The sequence below is a fragment of the Enoplosus armatus genome, chromosome 19, assembly GCF_043641665.1.
Source record: "Enoplosus armatus isolate fEnoArm2 chromosome 19, fEnoArm2.hap1, whole genome shotgun sequence".
Lineage (NCBI taxonomy): Eukaryota > Metazoa > Chordata > Actinopteri > Centrarchiformes > Enoplosidae > Enoplosus > Enoplosus armatus.
Window position 1 is genome coordinate 13,985,122 of NC_092198.1, and position 24,845 is coordinate 14,009,966.

The 24,845-nt window shown below is 41.9% G+C and overlaps 1 protein-coding gene across 1 annotated transcript; it reads left to right on the plus strand.

Moving 5' to 3' along the window:
• Positions 1 to 227: 227 nt before the first annotated feature.
• On the plus strand, positions 228 to 21,499 carry ppp1r13bb (protein phosphatase 1, regulatory subunit 13Bb). Its single transcript, XM_070926331.1, has 18 exons — positions 228 to 344; positions 4,318 to 4,465; positions 5,592 to 5,711; positions 6,684 to 6,754; positions 11,459 to 11,560; positions 12,952 to 13,126; positions 13,293 to 13,492; positions 13,640 to 13,780; positions 13,986 to 14,178; positions 14,618 to 14,746; positions 16,835 to 16,968; positions 17,130 to 17,580; positions 18,391 to 19,184; positions 19,278 to 19,415; positions 19,513 to 19,646; positions 19,756 to 19,922; positions 20,212 to 20,411; positions 21,056 to 21,499. Exons 1-18 carry the CDS (start codon positions 228 to 230, stop codon positions 21,095 to 21,097), a joined length of 3,456 nt encoding a protein of 1,151 aa, XP_070782432.1. The 3' UTR covers positions 21,098 to 21,499.
• Positions 21,500 to 24,845: the final 3,346 nt, after the last annotated feature.

Below are 24,845 nucleotides of genomic sequence, written 5' to 3' on the forward strand. Positions count from 1 at the left end.
CTCTCTCCCCCCTCCCTCTCTGTGTTACACACACGCGCACACACACACACACACACACACACACACACACACACACACACACACACACACACACAGAGCAAGTGTTTTTTTCCTCCCAAGTCTCCTCTGCAGCACTTCTCCAATGCACGCACCGCTGTCTGTTTCAGAGGTCTGCTCGGGATGGCATAACAATTAAGTCTCATGCCTTCAAAAGCGGCAGCGCTATGATGAAGAGGTTTGTGACTATAGTGTTACGCGGCCTTGTTAGCCTCTCCAAGGAAAACCCCATTTGGGCAAAGGAGCACCACCGGCCACCAAAGAAGGAGATCAGGAGGAAGCGGAGGGCGGTCAAAAGAGCCAAGAACATGGGCAGACGCAACTTAGTGAGGGCGGTTCGTATGTCTCTCCAGTGGTCAGTCAGCTGCATCACTGGAGTTTCTGTTTTCTACGCTGTCACTCTCTGATTGTTTATTCATGGCATGATTTAGTTTCTATTTATATGAAGGTATATTTTAGAATATTCTGCATTGGCTTTTTGTGACAAGTTTAAATTAAATTAAGTTTGCACCTCAGTTTAGTTGATTGGTTAATTGTGTGTCCTGATTAATTGAAGGCTTGTTTTGATATTCAGCATGTAGGTCTGTGTTGAACTGAGTGTAGATTATTATGGACTGTTTATTTTTATTGCTAGAATATTTCATTACATTTTCCTACCTGTTGTATTTCTTACATCGAACACTATAGCAAAACATAAATGTAAATGAGAATGCATAATTTCCACCAGTACAAATTCAAATAATGGCATCAGTCTTATCTGGATTCAAACTGATGTTGTTGCTGGCCTCATTGGGCTGTTTTGTGTTCACTATTTTTCTTCCTGTACTCTGTTGTATCTCATTATGCAGCTGGTAGCACTCCAATGCCCCTGGGGATTAGCAAAGTAATTATCTATCAGTAAAATGTGGACATAACTAGTCTCTTACAGCTTACTTACAGCACTTACTTTTTCAGTTTCTTTCCCATTTCTTTTTTTTTTCTGTTAATGCTCTTGCAGATCAGGTCCCAAAAATGACATCCATTGCTAGTCTGTCAGGACACTAGGTCCTAATAACGCTGTAAGAAGCAACATGAAATCATAGATGGATGATTTGGATGGACGACGAGTGCCTCGGCTCCAGCACCATTTCATCATACATAGTTTCTGAATTTGCCAGAATATGAGCTTTTAGGCTCACACTCAGCTGAGTGAAGTCGCAGAGGCTCCCGAGCACAAGTGACCATATTGTTTCAGTTAGGCTGCTGCCGAAAATGTCAATGAATCACACGGATGCATCATTACAAAGGATGAGTCACTTTGTCTTGGAGAAACCCCCAGAGTAATAATCTATAGGTAGCACAGTGACTAAACTTAGATATTATATTGTAGCACTACGAATGCACCCTGAGGCCACACGTACAGTTCTGCATCAATGAAACTTCATTGCACTTTGCATTTGAGTACCTACTAAATTATGCATGAGTAAAATACCTGAACTGCAGCTGAAACATTTTAATATTTTTTACTCATTACACAGAGTAACTTGTATAGTCGCTCAGGTGGAGTCCTAGTAGGAAGTTTTGGTTCTTTGTTCCAATTTATTTGGTTTGACATTGTGAGCCATATGTAAACAAAGTGTTGTAGTTGTTGGTCTAGGCGGCAAGAGTAGGATAACAGAGCCCTTTGATAGTGTAAGTAATGCTTTATTTTAAGTCTTTATTACTTGGTTTTCTTTGCATCATGCCTGAGTTGTTTCTTGGCTCAAATTGTCCCTGTTAGAGCATGTTCAACCAGTGAAGCATGTACAAAAACTTAACCTTAAACAAGTTAAAAGCAAGTGAGTGAAATATAGGGAATTCAGATTTCCCTTTTCTGCTCTGTTTACTGACAACGAGCTGAACTCACACCGAACCTGCAAGAAGGCCGTGATGAACTCCGTCTTTTCAAACACAGCTAACATTTGAACATCCCCCCAAACTCTTGGCTTTGTTATAGATATATTCTCCACAACAGTACTGTTTTTTCTGTAGTGACACAAAAAGTGAGGCCTGTCACATGAAACAGGAAGGCACACCTCAACCCCGTAGAGTGCTTTGTGCCACAGAAAACAATGAAAATCTGCCACATCTCACCACAGATGGAAAAACGCATCATGTAGATGTGCTGTAACACTGAACATAGAGGAGTTAATGTCGATCCATTTGGCACGTTATTGTCTCTCAAAAAAATTAATTACAAGAGCAAAGAAGTCTTAGTTAATGTGGGCTGGTCTAAATAAGGCAGATGGGAAGCATTATGACTTGAATATGAATATGAGTTGATGGCACAGCTTTCTTTTTGTCACAGGAAAGGATCAGTGTGTAAGGAGGACTTGAGAGGACATTATCCACTGATCCCCTCATTCTGTATTTTGGCTTTATTCAAGCAAGACGTTGATTAATCTCATCGTAGGATCCATGTAGTTGTTTACCCAGAAAATGAGTTGTCAAACATTTTACAACCTAACTTCAAAGTGGATCAGTATTTTTTTAATGCCCTTCATAAGTTTAGAAGTAACCAAGTGAGTCAATACTTTGTAATGACTGAGTCTTCTTAGATATGTTTTTATCAGCTTGGACCTTCTGGATTTGGGGATTGTTTTTTTTTTTTTTGCCCTCCAGCTTTCCTCCTTTAGGGGTAACATTGGACATGCTTTGGAGCTTGTCTGTGTGTTAGTTTGAGATTTAAGGGTCTGTTTACTGGTTAGTCTAAAAGAAAAACGTTGTAAAACAGTGAAACATGAAAAAGTCCAAGGAGGTTATTCATATTACCATAAATGTTCAACGTTCCAGAGAGATAATATGCACATAGAACATATATACTGATGTAGAAAGGTACATACAGTGAATTACATTACATAAATAGGCCTATTACAAGTCATCTGAGCCCAGATTGATTGAAAATAGCTTATTTTGATGATACAACAGTAAAAAAACAAAAAATAATTCATACAACAAAAAAGTTTTAGAAGCTACGACCATCACACTTGTATATCTGTGACCATGACCATTTAAATGACTGATAACAATTGTTGCCACCAAACTTACTAAGCTGCTGCTAATTAACCTTAATTCCCTAAATTGGCCAAACTACTGTCAGAAACTCCAGACTGGATAATAAGATCATTTCAGTGTTTGTGATTGGAGATTATTGGCACCAAACAAAAAAAAAACTATGTAATATGGTGTGGCCCACCAACTAGGCCTGGAGTTAAAGACCATTGTAATTTAAATCACAATTCACTATTATAAAAGCAAACCACAGATAGATAGATTCAGCCCTAGCTGTTTGTTGATTTTCTATCAATCAGCTGGTCGATGAATCATCCAATCATTTCAGCTCTTGCATTCAAGCTGAAGACACAAACTATGCAGGCAGTGCCGTATGGATTAGTCCAAAGGTCGTATACACATTGCTGCCCCTTTGCCTCGCCACCTGGCTAGTTGGCTGAGGATGTTTGGACAGGCGCTGTCGTACAGTCTGATAGCTGCAGGTACAAAGGAGCACTTGCAGCCCTCTGAACTTTCCGGTGATTGCTCGAAGACGCTGCATTTAGCGTGAAGTTCATTTTACTCCACATCCTGTCCTCTGTCTTCTGCCTCCAGGCTGTTACATTTCGCCATTTAGTAGCTGGATAGAATTAAGAATACATCAGCAGTTTCCCGACGTCCACTGGCTCAACGTGCCCTGAAAGTTATTTGTTAAGAACTTAGAAGTGTGTGTCATCTCTGCTTTTTTACAGCGTTTACAGTTATTTGAGAACAGACAGAAGCATGTGGGGGCTTGTATTGCTATGTCTCACCTCCCAGCCTAAACTGTATATCTTCAACGCTATGGCAGGCACTAATCACGGTAAACAGAAATGTGGCAGGCACAGGCATGAGTCCACCAGCAGCTCAAACTAACAGTCTCTGCTGGTGGACAGCAAAATGTAGCGTCAGCACACTGGGCTTTGTGCAACGAGTGGGTTAAGCTTCGTCCTTAAACCACACGTCATCTGACAATTACATATTTTCTCATTTCTTGAATCTCAAATAATTTCATATTTACATACAGAACAAATTTTCATGTAATATCTTTAATTTATCTTTATTTCTGTATGTCAGTATGATCTACCACTGTGTTTTCATGTTTTTCTTCTTTTATGCTATATTTTATTGACTGTCATTGGGCAGTATTAAAGCTTCGTCTTCTCTCTCCTGTGTCAGTCTCCCCCCTGAGCGTTTTTATTCCTCTTTCAGATGATATTGACGGTGTACCTCAGCGATGGGGAACAGGCTGTGACTGAGGTGCCCATCACCCCTGAGACGACGTGCCGGGATGTCGTCGAGTTCTGCAAAGAGCCCGGCGAGAGCGGCTGCCACCTGGCTGAGGTCTGGAGAGGCAACGGTAAGAGCTGGTTGAAATTGTGCCGCTTGTTACGGAGTGTTAAGAGCCGGCTTCTCTTCTCGCTTGAAAGCGCTCTGCCGTGTTAAGGAGGAATGCATGAAGGTGGAACTTCATTATCACTGAGCTTGACACTTCACTTACATGCACAAGAATTTAATTTTAGGAAGTAGCAGCGTTTAGCCTTCCTCATTAATTTAAAAACAAGCCCTTTGTTAAAGAAGTGGAAAAGCATGGAGAAGCCATAGATAAGGCAAAGGTTTCACACCCTCAAAGAGAAGAAAGGCATGTATTAACAAAAATACATGTTACCCATTCCCATCAGCTGTTATCAGACTGAAATAATTCCCTTAAGTACAAATTTGTGGGTTAGAAAAGGGTTACGTGCTGCTACAGTCTACAGCACTGTCACAGCAGATTCCACTCTGTCCAAACGATTTGCTCCCATCGCCACAGTCGTGCTGACATACCCGGTGTTATCAGCATTTTTCGCTGAGGGGCCACTCCCCTGTTGAACACAACATCCCAGCCGAGGGCTTTATTAACCCACGTTATGCAATCGTGTTCGGCTGGTGCCTGACAATGCAGCTGTCTGCCCCCGAAACCTCCTAAAACCTCCCTGTCTTTGTCTCTGTCTCTTTGTGTCTCTGCCTCTCTTTGCCCACAGAGTGCTGTCCTCTTGAAACACAGCAAATCTTTTAGCGCACATAGTTGTCCATCAATTTCGGAGGTTCCAGTTTTCCTAGGGATATCCGTGATTCATTTAATCCTGAAAACCTCCATGACGGCTCAAAGTGGCTCAGATCACAAGTTTATCTGCTGTTCAGTTTACTACCCCCCCCCCCCCCCCCACTCCACACACACAAAAAAGAGAACAGATTGCAACTTTCCCTTGGTAAAATTTTTATTTTATATATTTAAAGAAATTGTTCAACATTTTGGAATTTGCTTATACAGTAACACGTATCTGTCTGTGAAGTGTATTTCCCAAAATGTCAAACTTTTTCGGTAGAATTTTGCATTTGACATATTGGACATGTGCTAGAAAACTGAATTAGATCAGTTGTTACCATGAGACAAATATGTTCAACTAATCCTTCTTTCCCCCTGAACTTTTCTGTGTCTGTAGAGCGAGCCATCCCCTTCGAACACATGATGTATGAACATCTGCAGAAATGGGGGCCTCGGAAACAAGAAGTCAAGTTCTTCCTCCGGCATGAAGATTCACCGACTGAGAGCAGTGATCAAGGTGCGTGTTGTCCCTCACTCCTCTGTCTGCTCTGTGTAGTCTCCACCTGAAGGGGCCTGAAGGGTGGAGTCGGAGTTGTCAGGGAATTCCTGATACTTGTTCTGGTTGATGTTTCTCTGCCTCCCCTTCTCACCCCGGTATCTCTAGTCTTTTTGGTTTCAGGTAGGTTTTTTCTTTGGTCCAGGTTTGAACACTACAAACACAGTTTTGATGTTGTATCCTTTATTTTAAGGACTTATTATTAAGAAAATCAAAGTTTAATTGTCCTTAATGGGACATGTCAAAGGAATAAATCATTGCTGCATTTTCTCACACACACACACACACACACACACACACACAAACACACACTGCATTAACATGATCTTTTTGCATTTGTGTTTGGATGGAGTAGCTATGTAAAAAGCCAGGTGTAAAAATGCACCAAAGCTTAAAATCAATCACTGAAAGAATCTTTGCACAAGATCAACATTAATTCTGATGTTGGAATTTAATTAAAGTCAGAATACATGTCTAGACATTCAAAGAAAGTACACACAAAGTTAACTGCCTCATTGTGATGTGATCCTGATCTGATTCATGTTTGATATGAATTCAGAACTTGAGAAACTGTATTTTTGCAGCAAAGGTACCGTCAAGGTGATTTTTTTTTTTAGAAGTGCAGCAGAAGTGGCCAGTTCTCTATCTTTTCCTGTGAAGTTTTAAATCATTTACTCTCAAGCCTTTCTTATAAAAAAGTTTCGGTTAGGTGGCTTTAGTCAGCAGTGCTTGTCCCAGTTCTTAAATCCCTCTGTCATGTACAATCATGTCAGTGAATTTTCAAACTATCCTTGACAATGGTTGTAGCCTCTGAATCTGCACTTGTGTGTGTGTGTGCGTGTGCGCGCGCGCTTGTCCGTGCACGCTTGTCCGTGCACGCTTGTATGTCTCTGTCCTGCCTGTGTTTGTGATGGTGACTGTTTCTTTTTGCAGGGAGTCAGCAGTCTCAGGATCAGACGAGTCGCAGAAGTGGAAACACTGGAGAGAAGCACAATGAGAATGGGGTGAGACTTAATTAGCATTATCTAAATGAAATAGAAATGTACTTGCAATAACTTGCTGGAATTTGGTGCCTTCTTTTATGGATAGATAAGGGATATAATGAAAGTTATATATATGTGTGTGTGTGTTACTTTCTTTATTGTTTTTTTAAATTAAAATAAAGAACAGACGCATTCAGAGCGGTCGGTTCTCCTTTGAACTCCTTCTAAATTGAAGACTGCAAAGCAAGTAGTATCTAGGTTCATTATTCTTCCAGTGAGTTCAGGTGGTGTTGTTTCTTTACATCTAGTTTCTATAAGTTTGTTGTGTGCAGCATTATTCTGGTTTTCATTTGACGGATGAGGTAAGTAAGTATCAATACCTGCTGATCCATAATTATTCTGATATGAAGCCTGAGTTTGAGAGTAACATCACGAGTCCTGGTGTTGCAGTGCCAGTGTTTCCCTGTCAGGTGACCCCATTGTTGTGCATGTTGAGCTCTAGCTCCAGGAAGTGTGTGCTAGGAGATGTGAATGACTCCGATAAGAGCAGCCTCTGGCGTGGCATCCTTTCTCTCTCCGACCATCTGTCCCAGATTTCACAATGGAAAAGTGTTGCGGTCGAGGAATCGTAACTAATTCAGCCTTAAGGGTGGAGGGAAGAATCCAGCACAGCAGGAGATGGAGGGGTTGTGGTTTTTGTTTTCAAAAAAATATTGTAGCACAAGAGCACCCAGAAGCCATTCCTTTTTATTATCCTGAAAATCCACCACTTTTCACTGTGTTGAAGCATCACAAGGTAATATATATATTTTTATGGATACAGAGATCAGCTATTGATCGACTCTCCAAGCGGCAGTCTCAGTTTAAGCACTGCCAGTATCGTGCTGCTAACCTATAAATCCCCCACCGTAGCATGACAAGTAAAAATATCTATTTTATCGTCACTGTTCGTTCACTCAAACAGGAAAACATTATCATCTGCACGGCCGGCTCCGCTTAACCTCCCAAGTGCCGAGGCTCATTTGTGTCCGAGTTTCTTCCTAATATCTGATTTTAGAGGATTATATCAGTCAGCCTGCTGGATGATATAACGGGCCCTAAGAGGATCATTGCTTTGGCTTTTCTACAGGCTGCTGCCCAAACCCCAGGGGCTTTCTCTCCACCAAGCAGAGCTGATGATCCTCTGAGAGGGACGCTTCCCTCGTAAAGAGCAGAGGTGCCTCAAGGGAACGCCACAATGATCACACGCATTTTAAATGTTTTTTTTAATCACAATTTTAGCTTCCATAATTGGTGATGACAGCTTATTGGCAGCATTGAAACATCTCATTTCATTTGCCAAGAGATTACATTTGATCAGTCAATCAACAAACAAAATTAATCTGCAACTGTTTTGTTTTCATTGATTTTTCAAACAAAAAAAAATACCAGACAGTCTCTGGTTCCAGCTGCTCAAATGTGAGGATTTGCTGCTTTTTTTTGTCATTTATGAGAGTTACTCACAAGTGGTTGGAAGACATTGCTGTGGGCCCAGAAAAATTGTAATGTAATGAGAAAATAATCCACATATTAATCAATAATGAAAATAGTCAGTGGTTGGAGCCCTATGTTTGCCCACGCCGATGAGCTCTAGGGCTGCAGCTAACGATTCATTGCATTATCTGACCTGCAGTGTATTTTCTTGATTCATTGATGATTCTTTTGGTCTATAAAATGTCAGATAATAGTGAAAAATGCTGATCACAATTTCCTTAAACCCAAGATGACATGTTTAAAACAGCCCAAACTCAAAAGACATTTAATTTACTCAGAAATGATTGATACATCGTGATGATCATTTTAATCATGGATCACTCTCCATGTCAGATATGTATAAATCAATACAGTTGTTGGAGGGACTAATGTAGACTCCCAGTAGGACTACATCCCTCGTCTGCTCAGTCGGGTGTTTCTCCAGCTCCCTCTTCATCACTGTCTGAGGGCGTGTGTGTCTGTTTCTCCCTCGGGTGAATTGTCACTGATGCAGTGTTGCCTGAGTGCATTTGAGCGTGGCTGTATGTGTGCCAGTGGCTTCCCCCGCTCTCCCCATCTCGACCTCACATGAGTCACCCTCCCCCCTCTCCTCTGTGAGTCTTCCCACACATTCTTATATTCTAAATTCCTTAACAAATACCAGGTAAGACAACACTGTCTGAGCCACACGTGCAGGCAAAGCTGCAAATGCAGTGTCCCGGGCTTGAGTGTCCTCAGAGATGAGATGATGTGTGACATGTATACTATTGTTGCCTCACTTCACAATACCATAAAAGTCAAATTATTCCCGAAAAGAGGCATGTTTTATTCAGACAAGATGAGTCACAAAAATGCCTCTTCGAATCAAGTAGAAGCAGTGCACACAATATCTTTGTCTTTTGCATGTCATGTTTATTTCACTCTGATTTTATCGTATGTCTCCAGCTTTTTGCACGCATGTTTAGGATCATATCAACCAATATAGTTCTATTTTTCGTCGTCATCCTCTCCATGCCTCTTAGTAATGCTCTACATTTCTCGGTCTGCTGCTGAATAGAAAACAAAAACACCATGACATTTCCTGCATCGCCTCCTCTCTCCTCCCTCTTTGAACGCACCTCCTAAAGGCAAAGTCTAGGAGCACTTGAAGCATTTCAGTCCCGCTTGTAGTTGGGAGGACTGTGTTCACTGCTCACTCAGTATGCTGTTTTATTGAAGCGTCGTCTGCCAGTGGGCTCACTGCAGCAACTGCTTTGAGGAAGTTCAGAAGTCTGCAGAATGATAGTTCGGGGGAAAACAGAATTGAATGTGATAGCCTTTATTCTTTGAGCTCGCGAACGACACATGGGTTCTGATTTCTGGATCGAGAGGAGGACTTCATTGAAAATGTTTATGGAGGTGAAACAATTTTCTTTCATTTACTGTTACTTCTACTTGGGCTTTCTGAAAGTTGATAAGTTCAGTCTACATTGTATAAACCCCATACCTTTTATACTTTTTTTGGTTGTGTAGAGTTTGTGTCTTGCTACAATTACAGCTGAAGTGATTAGTTAACAGAAAGGAAATAATAATAATGATAATTGATTGATTGTTTAAGTCATTTTGCCAAGTTAAATGGTGGACATTCCCTTGTGTATGATTGTTTTGCAGCCTTTCTTTCTCTTTCGTGTTAGTAATCAGAAACTCTTTCAAGGGGAACTCCACTGATTTTATACATCTATGGGTGTTTACAGGTGTTTGGGAGTGTTACTACATATGTTGTATAAAGCCTTTTGTGGCTCCAGAGGGAGCTGCGTGAAGTCTGATAAGTTGCCTCAAGTGAGGTCATTGGTTGGGTTTGAAGACTACAAGTTTGAAAATGAAAAAATGTGTGTGAAGTTAGAAATAAGTGAGCTTACCAGACCTCTGTAGCCCACTCGTCATCTCAGCTTGAGGCTAGCAGCTTGATGCTATATTAGCCACGTTAGCCACTACTAGCATAACACACCCAAAAACCTCTGACTGAACTTTCGGCCTTCGAGTTGCATTGTGGGTAATTTTGATGTTTTTTTAAAAAAAACAGTACTTAGTGACTCCTACAGTGTTATATGAGTCAGTGGAGTACTCTTTAAGTTTTGGTCTGTTGGTTGGGCACAACAAGCCATTTAATGACATCGTCCTAGGCTTTAGAAAACTGCGATGGACATTTTTGGTCTTACTGTTTTCTGGAAATGATCGATTGATTTGAAAATAATCTGACTATGAATTCATATTTTCATATGAATTGGACCTCTAACAAATCCAGGAAGTAGATTGGTAGAGCTACTACCTCTGCTAATGATAATACAATAAGAAAATATATACCTTTTCCACCAAATGAAACACTGCCCTCAGAGCAATTAATGTCCCGTCGTAACAATGTTTGGAGCCTTGTTGTGGAGGAAGGAGAGCCAGACTCTCACTGCTGTTAAGTCTCCTGCTGTTTGACCCTCTGGCTGCTGAAGTCAGACATCTTTTAAAATCATTTCTGCAAATGGCTTTTTTGCGTAACTTGTTTCTTTGTACTTGTTTTCTTTGTTTTTGTGGTTTTTTTTCTTATATAACGTTTTTAGCTTATGTAACTTTTCATGCTGGATGTTGTTTACTGCACTTATTGACTTGCATAATTGTATATTATGCTATTATATCACACATTTACCTGAGTATTGGTAACATACATGACATAAAGATGCACAGAGATACATGACACTGCACAGGCTCTCACAGTTGAGTTCTCCAAACCATTTAGATGTTTTCGGTATTACTGATAAGAATTTAACTATTTACCTTGTAGCTTTTCCTCAGAGCTACTTAATATTGTTGTTTTGGCTGGAGTTGTTTATCCTTGTAAGTGCGTCATCGTACTCATAGCTGCTCCCACAGGGCAAAAACTTGAATCAACAACTTTTAGTATGAGGAAAATAGGAGAAAATAAAGAGTTTTGGGCTTATTGCACAACATTTTTATGAAAATCTGTTTTTCTCCTCATGAATTAAAACGTCCAGCTGTGTTTTAAAAGAAGAGAAGGGCCCAGTACCAACAAGCACACCTTTACTGTTTCGAATTCCTTATGTATCAGCAGTCCCAGTCTACATCAGTGGCTGTTGTAACATTTCAGTGGATGTCTACATCAAGACCACTGCTCAGATTTTAGTGTGTTGATCAATTCTCATGTGTATGTGTATGTTTGTGTAGGTGGGGAATCAGCGCGTGGAGCTCACGCTGTCGGAGCTGCAGGAGATGGCCACACGGCAGCAGCAGCAAATCGAGGCTCAGCAGCAGATGCTCGTTGCAAAGGTAGCGTCTTGACTTAATTGTTTTACCATGAATCTTTCCCCTGAACACAGGGCTTTTCATTCAAAATGTGCTTCTCACTAACAAAATAGCACGTCGCAGTAATTTGAATTTGAGTAGTTAGTACTGGGGAACATCAGAAAGTTCACAGGTCCTCTACTATCTCAAGCTGCAATATCTTCCTTCTTTTCCAGTTTAAATTGTTAAATCTGAAGCAACACAGCTGTAGAAATGATGTCAGTGAATTGGCCATTCCTTAAACCTCAATGTTATGTTCCTATGCTTGGATCAGACTACACAATATTTTCCTTTTGAGATGGTTACCGTGCAATTATACATGAAGCCCAACCAATCATAGCTCGCCATCTTTAACGCATGACGTACATAGGTAATCTGAAAGGTGCAGGTCGGTCTGATATTGTGTCATGTAGTCTGATCACACAGACTGGGCGTTAGTTCAAGGCCCTCAACAGGCCAAGTAAGTTCAGGACGCAGCCTGGAATTTTCTTTCTGTTCGAGAGATAATTAACTACCGTTGCACCACTTTCATCCAAAGAGTTCCATCATGACTTGAAACGGGGGCAAACGGTTATGTAACAAATCAGATGGGAGGTGTGAGTCACAGTGCTAGTACTGTCCAGTCTGTCAGAATTCATAGTTATGTATTCACTGACATTGCAGAGTCTACTCAAGCATGTAAATTATTCATGATTTTGAACACTGAGGATACTACCTTTCTCTGACCAATTACAGCGCCACAGTGCTTATTAAAAGAAGATTTCGGGGCTCGTAATAGGAGGAATAAGATTTTGGTGGCGTACCTCTGCACAACCAGTCTACCGTGTCATTCTCTGTGGCTTTTCAACACACTAACTAAGTGTGACCACCGTGCTTGTGGAGTGCTGATTAGTCATGCAGGATGAAGCCCACTGTAGACCCGCAGATAGAAAGACTATTTATTGCCTTTATTGTGGCGAATGAAAAGTAGGCCCACTTGAAGCCCTACAGTCATTTGGAAACCTGGGCCTGTCATTTCCTATTTTAGGCCTTAACTGGAGCAGTTCTCAGTTGGATAGAGATATGAAGTCATCCGACCCTTTCTTCAGCCTTCAGACAGTCTTGACACGGCACAGCGTTTCATTCAGTGCATACAGTAGAAAGATTTAGCCTAGTTTTAGGGTATGTCTGCTGAGATATCTTGTGAGCCTTGGGGCAGTGCCCTGCTGGTTTTATATTCATGCATGTGGTATATTTGCTGATAAAAATAACGTTTTGTCTTAAGTATTTCTTTCGAAACTTGCAAAAGCAGGTAGTATTGAGACTGGGCTGTTATGACATAATATTGAAGCTTGTATTTACCTATAAAGTGTCAATCTCTGTCTCGTTCCCTGAAGGAGCAACGTTTGCGTTACCTGAAGCAGCAGGAGCGGCGTCAGACGCAGACCGTTTCAGAGAGCGAGAAGCTGCAGAGGCTGAAGGAGCGCGTGGATAGTCAGGAGGCAAAGCTCAAGAAGATTCGGGCAATGAGAGGCCAGGTGGACTACAGCAAGGTCATCAATGGCAACCTGTGTATGTATTTCAATATGTACATCATTTCATTATACTAACTTTGTCTTTTCATGCAGCAACCTTTTGAACAAGGTTGTGCTCATAATGAAAAAAGATTGAGCTAGCTTGCTAATTTCAAAGAAGGTTGTGAATGAACCGATGTGAGTTCTTCATTTCTCACATCCAGCAGCAGAGATTGAGCAAGTTAGCGGCCTGTTCCAAGAGAAGCAGGCCGAGCTACAGTCTGCAGTCCTGAGGGTGGAGCAGCTCAGCCTGCAGCTGGAGGACTTGCGGAGGGGAAAGCTCAACGGCATACAGACCGCCCTGGGTGGCCAAGTAACCGGCACTGCAGCCCTAGAGCTCCGTAAGCTCTACCAGGAGCTTCAGGTACTGCCTAGGGGAACTAAGTGCAATCTGTAGTGATTGCTTCTATAGGTTCCACTATGTTTACTTTATCTCTGACTGCAGTGATGGCAGGATCTATTGTTCTACTGACTCTGTACGTGTGTTTGCGTCTGCATTCATCATCCACAGATCCGGAACAAGTTGAACCAGGATCAGAACAGCAAGCTGCAGCAACAGAAGGAGCTTCTTAACAAGCGCAACATGGAAGTGACGCTCATGGACAAACGCATCAGTGAACTGCGGGAACGCCTCTACAAGAAAAAAGCTGAGGCACGTCAAAAAGAGAACCTTCCTGTAAGACTAAGAGCGCTTAACACACCTCCCCTTTCAGACTCTTTCTGTTGAAATGCTTCTGACAAAGTTCTCCTGTCTCAGTGAGACGTCAGTCCAGACACGCCAGATCAGACCTCTTTTACATGTTGGTTGTTTCTCGCTGTCAAAACTTCTCAACTTTTCTGACTTTCTCCTCTTATAGCTGAACAGAGGCAACGGGCCTCCCTCTCCCCAGCCCGCTCCCGGTACTCTGGGCCGTGTTGCTGCTGTCGGGCCGTACATCCAACTCCCTGTGCCGGGCCGTCAGGAAGGAGGCTACACCATGCCACCTGATCCACTGAAGCCTCAAAGTCTGGGCGTTAATAACCAAGCCAACCATGGCCGCACCAAGTCAGGTTGGTTGAAACCCATGAAATTGTAAGGACTAAGTTTTAATTTAAAACGTGACTTTTTCCTCATTAAGAAAGCAGAAACATGGACAGTTAGATAAGTAGAAAGAAGCAGAAGAGAAGATAGTTCCTGGATTCAGTTACAGAGTAACTTGTCCTCCCAAAGGCAGAAGTCTTACACCACTACACATTTAACACATCTTGCATGAAAAGCTTGTGACTGAAATTCCCTCCTGGGCCCCGACTGTTTCTATGTTTCCTTCCTACCTGACTTGACTTCTGTGATTTTTCCTTCCTCTCTAACCTCCTTCTCTTCCTGTGTTGTGTGTGTGCTGTGATTCCCTTCCTTTTCTCTCCTCCTCTCTCACGTGTCTACGCTGTCCTGTCTTTTGTAATGTCTCTATTTCGCTGGGTGTGGGGGTGGGGGCAACTCTTCCTGGGGCAGACGGTGTGCGAAAGCCTCCCGGCCCTTGGAAGGTGTCTGATTTAGACATCGTTGTGGACCCGGTACCCCCGTCCCTTCCAGAATCACACCCGGGCACCGGAGCCTCCACTGGCTCTGACGGCACGTCCCGTGAGTGCACAGTGCTGCATAAGCAGAGGGATGGCACTTCCTGAACCTTCTCTCTCGATTGTAGCACAGGATCCTCGGCATGCACTGGAGTTTTGACTCCACACAACGTCCTTATCTTTAAATATCAGTCAGCTTAATTGGCCAGGAAGTTAAGATGACCAAAATTGTGTTCTGCCCCATCACGCCTTCAGCCCCCTACACTCTAGTTCCCAACTGATGTTTTTATGCTCCACAAAACAGATTCCCTTTTAAAAGTAATGGGACTGATTTTCTCCACCAGACAAATTTAATGCTTAGATGCACAGCTGGGGAATCTGAGGAGGAGATGAGCATCTGTGCCTGGTTAACTTGAACAATCGCTGACTGATGGAAGCATCATTAAGCTCTCCCGCCAGTGCAGCATTGAGCCAGTCTTTCTGAACTGGAGTGAGAACATGTTGACATTTCATTTTGGAGTGTTTCCTCTGTGGATTGGCTAATGACGTCAAAGTAGTGGGGTGCCATCTTGAAACACTTTGCTGCCATCTGCAGAAATTTGACATCATGCCTCCATATGAAGAAAGTGTCACTGACAAAGCACTGCCGATCCTGTGTGTGTTTGTACGCCTCTGAGAAGGTTCAATGAGTAGAGTGTCTCCATAAATTTCCACATGCAAAGCAGTCCAAAACTAGCTTTGTTCTAATTCCATAACATTTCCAGCCTGCCTAACCTTTACCTTCACACCACGTTCTCACAACAACTAAGCTGTGAGAATCACTTTTACTTGTCAAACGCTTCACATGCACAAGGAAATTAACTTGTACATGTTAAAATGTCACTGGATTCCCTTAGCAGCTGTCACTTCTGATAATCGGTAGAGACCCAGATCAAGCTGTTTCCTTTTAGACTTAGTTAGTGTTGGTAGAACTTTCTTATTATTACTATATTAATGTTTGGCACTGCGACGTTTAAAGATGTTTTAAAGAAAAGATTGGAGATTCCCGATGAACTAAACTAATGTAGTTGGTTGACTATTTAAAGTTACCGTAGGTATTAAGTAGCATTTGGAAATCTGAAATGCTATAATTGGCTTTTGAGACTTTGTAGGTCGCCACTCTGTAGCTTTATTTATTATCATGTTATACAAACAAACTCCTGTTGAATCATACCACAACTATTGCTGTTGTTTTGTTGTGTCTTCCTTTTTCCATCCTCTTTCTTTTCACCCTATTCTTGCTGTCTAAAGGTGCATTTTTTTAAGTCATCAGTTTAGTCTTTGAGACACACAGTACTGACATTAGTGGCAGTACTTATCCCTGCATATTCTACTAAATCGCAATTTAGTTATTATTTATCAAATGTAACTAAATCAAAACACTACTTGACTAAATACAAGTGCAAAATACAGATACATTCATTGCCATCATTGCTGTGAAGGCTCAGGATTTTTGTCCTATTGATCAACAGCCCCCCTTGAAACATTTAGTCCGTGGTCTTGATCAATTGTACCTAAAGAAGAAAGTAGGACAACTTGCAGATCCTTTGTGCAAGAAATAAATATTTCTGTCCATTGCGAGAGCAGTCTATGGGAAATGCATTACGCCCAGGTCAATGTGCATTTATTATCAGTGTTTCCAGTCAATGATACGTGAAGCATTTTTTCTTTTTCTTCCATGGCCAGGTTTGATTATTCGATTACCTTTGCTTGTACATCTGAAAGATGCTAAATTCACATCAACAAAATGGCAGTCTGTTTGGTGTCTGGTTAATAGGATAGGCTTCTCAAAATCCTGAACCCTCCATTTAATACCAATCCTAAATCAAAATGGTACAGATATACGTGTTCTATGTGGATACAATATTACAGATACTCATGTGTTCTTGAAATACCATCACTAATATTCCACTTGATGCGGTAAATCACACAAAGTGACACATTTCAAATAAAAAGAACTACGAAAAGTACCATTTTGACCTAGCTCTGGTGGACATGCTTCATCACTACCCCTCTTGTAAAAGAGACTTATGCTTCTCATACCACATCAGTCATCAGGTATGGTCGTTTTTCTCTTTTGCAACACGCTTACTGTGTCCTGTTTGTGTCCTAGCTAATGATACTGGTTGGCCTACTCTAGGCAAGACCAACACATCTCTAAAGCCCCCTGAGAGAAGAGACTCAGGGACTGATACCCAGGGCAAGAGCCCTCCCTCAGGCTCCCCCGTCGCTCCAAGTGCAGAAAAGGTAGCTCTTTTTTGTTGTATGTTTGAGATTGTGCTAGAGATATACTGTCATAGCGTCTTTATTAAATATGGCCTCAGGGCAAGAATTTAAGATTTATGTCTCATTTCTCTGAACTGTTTCTAATGGTGGATGTTTGCATGTTATTTCATGCCTCTTCACAGGTGCTAGACTCCAAAATGGTCGTGTCCTCCCCTGCTATATCTAAGCCACAGCCGCCTCCCTATGGCTCCCACCTCATCTCCGCAAACTCTGCCAGCTCCTTGGAGCGCCGGAAGGATGCGCCTCCTCCTCGCCCGCTCCCAAACCCGCCAGCTCCTGCTTGGCCCCGCGTGCCCCCCTCCACAGGCTCATCCTCCCAGCAGATCCAGCAGCGGATCTCAGTGCCACCAAGCCCCACCTTCCAGCCTAATGCTCCCCTCTTCCCCCCTGGGCTGAGCGAGCGACTGGATCCCCCACCAGCTGTGGCAGTACGCCCCTTCATCCCAGACAGAGGATCGCGGCCTCAGTCGCCCCGAAAGGGACCGCCTACCATGAACTCAAGCTCCATCTATCACATGTACCTCCAGCAGGCGGCGCCAAAGAGCCAGCCACTCAAGCCTGCTCTCAAAGCAGGTAAGAGCTGGGTTTGAAGAGATGGTCCAGTATCTGAGGCCTGTAAAATGTAAAATTCATGAGAGAAAATGTGTTTTCATGATTGGGTAGTTTTATATTTAAATCTTGAATCATTTGAATCATGCTTTATGTTCTGTATTGTGATCAAGTGTCTCTTTCAGTATTGCTGCCACTTAATAGATCCAGTTTTGTCTTCTTAGATAAAAGTGAATAAAATGGTGATTTGGCCCATGAGAGTTTTATACAAGGTACAACAGATTTTATTTCCAACATCTACCATACGTCTCAATGTCAATTAAAGTTTTAGACTTTTTCTTCATTCCACACTGACCCCTCACGGAGGTATATGGACATAGTTACACAAAGAAATGAAAATAAACAGAAAGTGGTCAGCGACAGACAGTATAATAAAGACGAAAACAATAAGTCAATAAACAAATATATAAATGTGCAAACAAGCACACTGTGGTCAATACACAGTAGTTACTTAAAAGTAGCAACTTTAACTTTTGATTAACCTTTTTACATCATGTGTCAAGAAAGAATGCCAAACATTAGCTTGTTATGGCCTCAAATTTGAGAATAATGTTTTTCTCTGATTTATATTATTGTAAATTGAATACCTTTGTAGATTTTCAACTGTGAGAAAAAACAAGGAACTTTAAGATGTCACCTCGGGTTCTGGGAAATACTGATGGACAACTTTAACTTTGACATTTTAGACTGCCGTCTATCTGACCAATCGATTAATAATGAAAATAATGATGATGTCAGTGCCCTCCAATATAATTCCTGTCTGTTTGTCTCTAGTATATGGGAAGCCTGTTCTCCACCCCAGCTCGACACCCCCCTCGCCCCTGCCTTTCGTCCAGGCGGGAGGGGCCTTCCCTTTGCTGCAAGGCCAACCCAGTGGTGAGGACACTTTTGACGGAGAATTTGATGATCACGAGTTCTTCCAGCACCCGGAGCCCTCCGCGCCTCCTCCCAGTGTGGAGAACATCCCACGCCCACTCAGCCCTACTAAGCTAACACCCATGGTACACTCCCCGCTGCGCTACCAAAGTGACGCAGATCTCGAGGTGCTCCGTAAAAAGCTGGCCAACGCTCCGAGACCGCTAAAGAAACGCAGCTCCATCACAGAACCAGAGGGCCCCAGTGGACCCAACATCCAGAAACTGCTCTACCAGAGATTCAACACTCTAGCAGGAGGCATAGAGGGAAACGGAGTTGGCGGGTCAGGAGGTGGCAACGGCGCAGGTAGTGGAACACCGTTTTATCAGCCAGCTAATCCTCCTGGATATCTGGGAGGCGACTCTGCGGCTGATACAGACAATGGCAACCTCCCCTCTGAGATGCTGCTACCGCCACCACCAGGGGCAGAGGAGCTGGGCTCTGAGGCTCCACCTCCATCTACCGACGCTAATGACAACGAGCCACTGCCCTCGCCACCAGAAGGGCTGGGGGATCCTGCTGAAGCAGAGGGGCCAGAGGACGACGACGACGACAACAACAACAACGTGGGAAGCTCTGAGGCGTCGCTGCCCAGCCCTGTGCCGGAGGTCACCACTCCAGAAGAGAGTGGCACGGTGGCCTCGCAGTCCCTGGTGAGAGACGCATACACACAGACTTATTATTGCATTTAAGGAGTTATACTTTCAATAAGTTGCAACTTATGCTTCTTCTCTCTATCGTCACAGGAGAAGCGCACAAACCTGAAGAAGCCGAACTCTGAGCGCACTGGCCACGGCTTCAGGGTGAAGTTCAACCCTCTGGCCCTCCTGCTGGATGCCTCATTGGAGGGAGAGTTCGACCTCGTCCAGAGGATCATCTATGAGGTATGTCATGACTGTGTGAGTATATTTTACTTATTAATTTATATTTGCATGTCAGGATAAGCACTCATCTTTTCATCTGGGTCCTTCTTTTTTCCAGGTGGAGAATCCCAGCACCCCCAACGACGAGGGCATCACACCCCTGCACAATGCAGTGTGTGCGGGACATCACCACATAGTCAAGTTCCTGCTGGATTTTGGTGTGAACGTCAATGCTGCAGACAGTGATGGATGGTGAGTTCAAGCTCTCCGACACAGATTTTGAATACACTTTGTGCAGTTTGATTTGACACGATCTGCTGCCGTATCCATTTACATGTATATGTCGTGTTTGCTGGAACAGGACTCCACTTCACTGTGCCGCCTCCTGCAACAGTGTCCATCTCTGCAAGTTGTTGGTGGAGTCAGGGGCCGCCATCTTTGCCAGCACCATTAGCGATGTGGAGACTGCTGCAGATAAATGCGAGGAAATGGAAGAGGGCTACATCCAGTGCTCCCAGTTTCTATACGGTAAGAGAGAAACTACACCATCAGTGTACGTGCACAAATGTAACTCTAAAAGGTTACTTCACTTCAAAATAAACATTTTGTCATTATCCCTCCAACTCTGTCAGTCCAAACTTCATTGAGGTTTGTACAAACACGTACCAAATCACACCCAGTACTGTAAGGCAACTTAGTGTAAGTTGGAAAAAGTCTTGTCCAGCATTTGGTTTGAATAATTTGAGATGACTTCATAAAGATATTGATTTGATCCAATACAATTGTAATATTGATTGCTTTGGACTCTCTCATGCAGGCGTTCAGGAGAAGTTGGGTGTAATGAACAAGGGGACGGTGTACGCTCTGTGGGATTACAAAGTTCAGAACCAGGACGAGCTGGCGTTCGGCGAGGGGGACGCCATCACTATTCTGCGACGACAGGACGACAGTGAAACGGAGTGGTGGTGGGCGCGACTTGAGGACAACGAGGGCTACGTGCCTCGCAACCTGCTCGGGGTAACGACAAAATACATAACTGGTCACATTCGTTCAGTTTCCATCAGCTCACCAGTAGGTTTAACTTAAGTTACCATGGGTAGGGCTAGACAAGTTATCACTGCATGGCATTTCTTTTCCGGTGTCCTGATTTGTTTATCCAGATTAATGAAATAAGTGGATTCATCGATTAGTCGATGAACAGAAAATGAATGAACTGTTTTTAATAATTGGTTAATTGAGTCTCTTTTCAAGTCCCCTCTGAGAAAGGGCAGAAATATAAAAATGAAAATAATCATTAGTTGCAGCCCTAAATGTCAGTATGACCTGACATAAAGACACTCGACTTATTGACCTTACCCATGGGCTGACCCCTGCTTGGATGTGATGATTATATTTGTCAGGATTCTGACAAATGATCAATTAATAATACTAAGATTATCAATATTTTGCCCAAACAAAATACATTCATGAGTCAATGAATCTGGTTTATTGTCCAGCTCGAGTCATGGGGTACAAAGGTTTTAGATAAAGCATTGAGAAGAAAAATATATAAAACACAACTGTTCCAACGTTGTCAGTGAGAAAGTACATAACAACAACCATGAGCAAGTCAAACGAGTCATGTTAAACATTCCTCCTCTTCCTGTTTGTTTTCTTTGCAGCTCTATCCCAGGATCAAGCCTCGTCAGCGCTCCCTGGCGTAGTGTCTCACTCCGCTGACCTCTGGCCAACAGCTGGACTAGTGACAAAACCAAGAGCAGAGAACAAAGGGGGCCTGGCGCTCTGTCTTCTTCCCCGTGGCCATAACCTCCCCCGGCCTTGTGCTTCTCACAAAATCCCTTTTCTCTGAAGCAGAACCGAACTGTGACACACACACATATTTACATCTGCACACACGTAGACACACACACACACACACACACACACACACACAATGAAACACAAGCACTCCAAATGCGAAAATCTTTTCAACCACTCCATCCTGCCCCCCCTTTCCTCCACCTTTCAACCTATTGCTCTGTCATTGTCCCAACTTGATTTTACCCCGACTCAGTGTCGGCTCTGTATCAGACATCAACTTGAAGAATAAAACACTAACCCTTGTCTCAGTACTTCTTGCAGTGTTCACACTTCTTCAGCCATCTCCCTAATGAGTGCCATGGTGGCACTGGTTTACATGACGCTATATGGTGACTGGAAAATCATCTCTAACGGTGAGAAGTTGCTGATTTTTGTTAATGAAATGTAATTTGAGTTATAAGACATTAGGCGTTTTTCCCCTTGAACGAAGAAACACGCAGAAAAGTGGGCTCTGTGTTTGATTTTTGCTGTAGTCTAACCACCAAAGATGAACATAGATTCAACAATTTTAATTCTGTTACTCCCTAAGACCTGGCAGGATTGTTGAGGAGTGAGAAAATCAAGTGGTTTGTTGCTATCAGTAATGATAAAGGATTTAAAAGTCACTCTAGGTATTCTCATGGAGCGGAAAATGGATTTAGGAGGGGAAAACAGAAAATGGTGTAAATCCTCAGTATTAGCTACACAGGCCAGTCAAAACAGATCCAACGTATCAAAGCAAAGATGAATATAGATCGACAGCTCACAACTTGCAGGACTGTTGTGGATGTGTGGCAACAACATTAATAAAGTGTAACCACCTGTAGTAGTGAGGCTTCAGACAATACTCCAGTTTTTTTTCTGTAATATGAGATTTCAGGATGTATCAAGCTGCGTGAAAACACTGTTCAAATGACCATTTCGAATATTTACGCAGAGTTTGTATTTTTTTGGAGTCTGATTCTCTCTGAAATGAACAGCTTGTGTGCTGCAAAGGATATTGTCATGGAAATGGGTAACAAACAGTATTTTTGTTTTACCAACAAAAGGTTTCCAGAGTGTGTAGAAAGGTAAAAGATCTCTTTACCTAATGTACTGCAGGAATTAGGAACTGGGGAAAAAAAGTGTTTTATAGTTTTTAATTCCATGGTGGTGAAGTGGGAAGGAATCAGCTCTACAGAGATGGTGTCATTGGGTCAGTTTTGCTATTTTCTATAATATTGAGTAAGTCATTTACATTCTGTATGTTTTTAATTAGTCCAGGCATTGATAATAAGTTGGATCTCACTGCAGAGATCCAGAGTTGTTTCGACTTCTTCCGATTTTTGCTTTTGTTGTGATTTAACTTGACAACATGGCAAGAAGACCTGCAGGCAGTATCTCTACATGAAAAGTAGATCTTGCAAGTCCCGACACTGCACCTCAAGAAGCACTGAAATCATCGGCCAGACCGTCGTACAAGCTTTGTGTATCCCCACTAGACAAAGTTAACACTCAATTTTAATAATCTCTTTTTTTTTTCTACTAGCTGCTAAGGAGGTCTCTGGTCATCTAACGTCGCAGTTCATTTTCTGTGGCTGTGACAAACCCCACTTGAAACACTTAATCTCAGGACCAACATGGTGCTGCTGACACTGTTCCACCACTAAACTGCTGATCATCGTTCTATTTTCACTCAACAACAACAACAACAACAACAAACATCACCTTCATTTGAGCAGCGAACCAAACAAAAGAGACAGTCCAAAAAAAAAGAAAAACGGCATCAGCCATGGGCATAAATTATTGATTGATGAAGAGACGGTTGTGTCTGAAATGTAAATGTTGAGACTCAGACTTTAAATTTGCTTCAGACAATCCTGAATTTGCCCAGTTCTCTTCCTCCCAGCTGCCCCCCTTCAGGTATACACCATTCCAGTAAACACTAACACATGTGTTATCTGTCACATTATTGAACATCTAGAGTCCATCAGCTTGTTCTGAACCTTGAGTGACTGAGTGTTATGCCAAGTGTGCTAGTGGCCCCAGGCTTTATCATGGCTTAACCTGTACATAGTGTGAGGAGATGTGTTCTATGTCTGTTTGCTGTATGGACAAGTGGGCTTTCTGTATAAACGCTGTACTCACACATTCAATTCTGTAAATGTCAACAATAAAACAGAAGCTCTGGCATGACAAATGTCTTTCGTTGTCGTATCAGCAAAATGATGCAAATAATGCAGTGTTAAATTTGATCAAATTTGTAAGAAGCACAATGTTTGAAGCTTCTCTTTTTTCTGTAATAACATGCTCACGAGGCAGGACCATCCATGCTGGAATGAATTCAGGATTTACTGTGAAGAAATTTGGGCTATGAATATGGAGGAACTGGTGAAAATGGGCCTAATCTTGTGGTCTAACTTGACCAACAAAAGCAAACGATTAAAATACCCGCAAAAAGGTAAAATAAGTAAATCAAATTCAAAAGGAAAGTTAATAAAGTTTGAGTTGCTTTTGAATCAGATGAGCTCACATTAATCTAGTGTACCAGGTTTGAATATAATAAGCAAAGGCTTTGTTTTTGTAAATGTACATATATTAATTTAATATCTGGCACGGTTTATTATTTAAAAATGTACACAATCATCCCAAAAATGAGACAGTTTTTAAGTCTGACACCCTGTTTGAAGAAGATGAAATGAGTTCATGTGACGTATAAAACGCCGTTAGAGCAACAACTTACCTCATAGCTTCTTATCTTCATACCTCAAAACGTCAAGAAACATGATGAGTATAGAATAATACGAGTTGTGTTATTTATTGTGCCGGGTTGAAAAGCTTGTTTCACTGTATGTGGTAGCCCACATTAGTGTTATCGCCTTGAAACCACCATAAATGATCTAATGGGCCCATAGAACTTCAATACATGTCCTTAAATTAAAAGTACTACACTGAGTTGCATGATATGAACAATTACATACAGGTTGAATTATACTTAATTACTTTTGGCTTCCTTAATTGTTTATCTTTTATTTACAGAAGGTATACATCAGTGGTAGGAAAAAAGACCTCCCATCATTTACTTCATTAATACCACAATGTAAAGAAAAAAGCTCCATTAAGTAAAACTTAGAACACAAGTACAAAGGTATCAAAGTATCTGTTATACAGAACTATACATAATTATATATAATTATATGACTTCTAAAGCCAACTGGATGTAGCAGTGATTTACATTTGTCCTATTATAAAGAGTATGCCTAGTCCCGCTCTTTAAGAAAACTTGTTATGATTTGGTGCTATATAAATAAAATTGAACTGAATCCTGTTTACTTGTATTTTGTATTCGTAATTAGTTTTCACTTTGATATTAAGGCATCTTTTTAAGTTGCTCCAAGTCAAAAAAAGAAAGTCCCATTAAATGTACTTTGATTCAAATGTTGTCAGACAATAAAACATGAAAACTCCTCAAGGAGGAAGACTTTTTGTAGGCAGTGCATGTACTTCTGGGTAGTTTAATTAATAACAGTGCACTGCTGAGAAACCATACACTGTAGTTTGTATCAATAATCTTAATTGTAAACCTAACTATAAAACTGTTACACAAATGGAGTAAAAATACAATATTTGCCT